At 38.5% G+C, this 3,733-nt stretch overlaps 1 protein-coding gene across 1 annotated transcript; it reads left to right on the forward strand.

Moving 5' to 3' along the window:
* Window positions 1–1,019: 1,019 nt before the first annotated feature.
* Window positions 1,020–2,004, forward strand: LOC129768798 (jupiter microtubule associated homolog 1-like). The gene has a single exon (XM_055770684.1). It carries the CDS (start codon window positions 1,211–1,213, stop codon window positions 1,559–1,561), a length of 351 nt encoding a protein of 116 aa, XP_055626659.1. The 5' UTR covers window positions 1,020–1,210; the 3' UTR covers window positions 1,562–2,004.
* The last annotated feature ends 1,729 nt before the right edge of the window (window positions 2,005–3,733 follow it).

Genomic DNA, 3,733 nt, shown 5'->3' on the forward strand with positions numbered 1-3,733 from the left:
TTATCAAACGATTATTTTATTTTACATTTCCCTCTGAAGTTTACATCCCAAAAGTGTACATACTTCTCGAATCTCGAATTTGCTTGAAACTGGGAAGTTCATTCGCTTCTAGTGTCTGCACGATTTTCCCAGGTTCCTAAGTTTAGAAGATCATGTTAGGACAGACATATTCCACTCTGCACAAAGGCAAGCGAGGACAAAAGTACTCGCAGTTTGCATTTATTTGCAGAGCCGATTTCCCCAGAAACCTCGGTTTTGAAGTCTGTGTTAGGGAAACACATTTCAATCGGAACAAAAATACCCCCGATTTGTATGAATTTGCAATGCCGATTTCCCCTAGGCTGCTTGGTTTTGATGGCTGTGTTAGGGAAACCGTAAATCGGGCCAATCAAAACGATGCAGTTAGGGCGTTTAGATAACGCCTAATATTTTACAGTTATTCAATTGTTTATCTAATGAAAAACAACATTTTGTTAGTTGCGATAGATGCGTAGAAATATTCCCTATCAAGTGATGCAAACATCTCTCCTATCCAGTACGAAATGTTCGAGCTATAAGCATTCGAAATCTTTCATTTTTTCTTGCATGTTCTGTGTTTAGGTTTTCATTTTACCCTCCATATATTCCGGTTAGACGTAGTCCCACGTCAAAATAATTGCTATGAGTATATTTATTCAAAATAAACATAAAATCGAACATCTTTCCTCGGCTGGACATTCATACTTCCCATCGAATTTTATAGATTAAATTAATTATTTCCCGTACAACATCGAGTCTCACTCGTGGGTATTTGAATAACACAGGGAGCTAGAATGCTCATCAGGCTAGTGAAATCACTTGATGTGTGACGTATTAAATAATACGGGAAAGAGTTAAACATTTCGATTTGATTCAGTTATTCCCAACAATCCGCAATACATTACATATCTTTACCTGCATACGGTGTCTTGATGGATATGAATTCATTGTGCACACTACCAAAACATACAAATTGTTGAACCTCTAATCACTCAAATTGTTATACAACACATTCACCATACAGCTGAAAAACAGCAACGGTTTTCGGCATCCGCATTAAACTCTGAATACGCGAAAGGTGTGGCATCCATTTTTGTTCATAGTCTTTTCGATAGAATTAGATTTCGGTGTCTCATCGTAGATTTGAAGCTTTTACTTTCTACCGAGAGTTTCTTTAGTGTTCGCAGTGAAAATGAGTGAATTCAACGTTGGCCTTCCCGATAACAGAAATTCTAGCCGCGTCCTGAAGCCGCCTGGTGGAGGGAATTCGGATATTTTTGGGCCATCGGAGGTTAAAGCTAATCCTCCGCGTCCCAAGTATAATCAGCAAAATTCTTCAAACATGAACAACATTATGGGAACTGCTGATCCTGGTATTCAAGCTGAACAAGCGAAAAATGATCCACCACCCGCTAGGTCAGAAACAGGAGCCGCTGCCTCCCAGATAGGAGGCGCACAAAACGCCCAGCAATCTCAGCCGGAAGCTCAAACGAACGGACGTGCGCGTGTTCCTCCTGGAGGATTTTCTTCAGGACTTTGGTGAACAAGTGCGATTCTTCCGGAAAATGGAATCAACGCAGCTTTAGTACTTAAAACCAATATCCATGACGATCCAGGGTTTATCGACCTCTAACCTAAAATATTCGCAGTTTTTTCTCTTTATATCATATTCAATAACCAAAGAACGAAACAGTTCTATTGTATTAGATTGCTTGCATGCAATTACTCAATCGATGAATCTTTATTTTATCTGGTTTCCAACTGATCTCGAGTATTTATGAAGAAAAAAAAACACTTGTATTTAAAATACAAAAAAAAAGCATACATGAAGACTGCCTGTTCTACACAATGCATTTAAAATATACAAAAATCAATACTAGACAACCGCTTTCATTATACGTTTTACTCTGTTTGCTCTAGGAATACATATTGTATGTATATACAGAAATTATATGTTAACGATTAAAATTCATAGTATAGCTTCTACTAGTTAGTGTCTATTCCTTATCCGAACAAAAAAACCTTCAGCCTGTTTATCGTGTCAGCATAAAATTTTCGGGTGTGAATGATGTCATCAAAGCAAGCTTGTATTTCAACGGTGTAGCAAAAATTCGGCATTGGTTTGTTTTAAGTTAGCGATGAATTGTTTCTATTCAGTATTTACAACAATTTCTCTAGTTGTGCTTAGTACCTATATATTTCAGCTCTTTTTTGCGTGCGTGTCAAACAATTTTCGGTCTGTGCACTGTTTGCCAGTTAAAGAATATTAGCAAAATTATGATACTGCATTGAAGAATAAGAAAAATCAAATCGCATAGATGATTGACTGAAAGCTCAGTGTAGTAGTGCTTGGCTACTACGAATATGACTAGATAAACAACTAACAGTTATTCACAATTTATGAAATGTTAACTTCAGAGGATGTCATTGCAATCATGATCCAGTAAAATATCGCCTATTACAACTGAAGGAAGTGAAAATGGAACTATCGATTTTTCTATAAAAATAGGAAAATGGGTGTGTTGTTGATTCATGATATCATTCAATCGGCTGACGATGAAGTCCTATAGCAGGAATTAAAATTTTTTAGAGTTTAGCTAAGAAATTCGCTCGTCTCAGTGCAAAGTTACTTTTTTTGGTGCTTACGTATTATTTATTTATTTTCAATTATGCTACTGTGTGGCACATGGTCACCCAGCATTGTCAATGTAGTAGAAATGTCCAGTGTACTCAAATCGATATACATAACCCATCATCGATCATAACCGGCCATGCTTTGAAAGTCATGAAACATCGTGACTCGGTCTCTTTTCTCTTTGAACATTCGTTCAGGTAAGACGTATAGCGTTGGGGGACTTACCTGGTACCCATCGCACTCGTCTAGCCTTTGCGACTTTCTGGATACCACCATATATTGTTCTGAGCACTCGGCGTTCGAAAACACCAAGTACTTGTGAATTCTCTTCGAGCATCGCTTCGTACCCATAGAGAACAACCGGTCGAATTAGGAATTTCTACATGGTACACGCAGTTTGTTGAACCTTAAGGATTTGCGGGACCCATAGTAGGCGCGGCTTTTTTTTTCTTATATGTATTAAAGTGACTTTCAACACTTTTGGCTGGTTCGTCACTTTCTTCCATTTTTGGAAGAATGTCGGGAGTGAGAATTGAACTCGTGACCTTCAGCGTGCGACGTATGGATGTTACCAACGGCGCGGTTTTCATTAACTATGCGTCTTCGAATTTTACGGTTGTTGTTTTTTTTTATCCCATTTGTTTATAAGGCTCATTTAGCATATTAGCTGTAACAGAGCCGGGTTTTAATCGTGTACATGCACATGTGTTTATGATTCTATAAAATGTAAATCACAGATGGATGTATCGATCTTTGTTCCACCGTGAATCGATCTCCATCGCAGATGATTCTTGCGTGGACGTAATTATTCTATAACACCACAAAGATGGTCAATTGAGGGCCCTGAGTTTGAACTCACGGTCGATCGCTTAGTAAGTGAACGCGTAACCAAGAGGTTACGGAGACTCCCACGTTGTTGTTGTCAGTGGTTATCAATGAGCCAAGGTAGACAAAATTCTGTACCACCTCGAGCTCGTCACCGTCGATCACAACACTACTACCAAGAAGAATTCTGTTGCGACCAATTCCTCCTGCTAACATGTATTTGGTCTTACGCGCATTAATCTCAATCCCAATCAG

Source organism: Toxorhynchites rutilus, chromosome 2, assembly GCF_029784135.1.
Source record: "Toxorhynchites rutilus septentrionalis strain SRP chromosome 2, ASM2978413v1, whole genome shotgun sequence".
NCBI classification, from domain to species: domain Eukaryota; kingdom Metazoa; phylum Arthropoda; class Insecta; order Diptera; family Culicidae; genus Toxorhynchites; species Toxorhynchites rutilus.

Coding starts and splice junctions, on each gene's coding strand:
- LOC129768798 (XM_055770684.1), top strand. CDS start 1,211: ATGAGTGAATTCAACGTTGGCCTTCCCGATAACAGAAATTCTAGCCGC.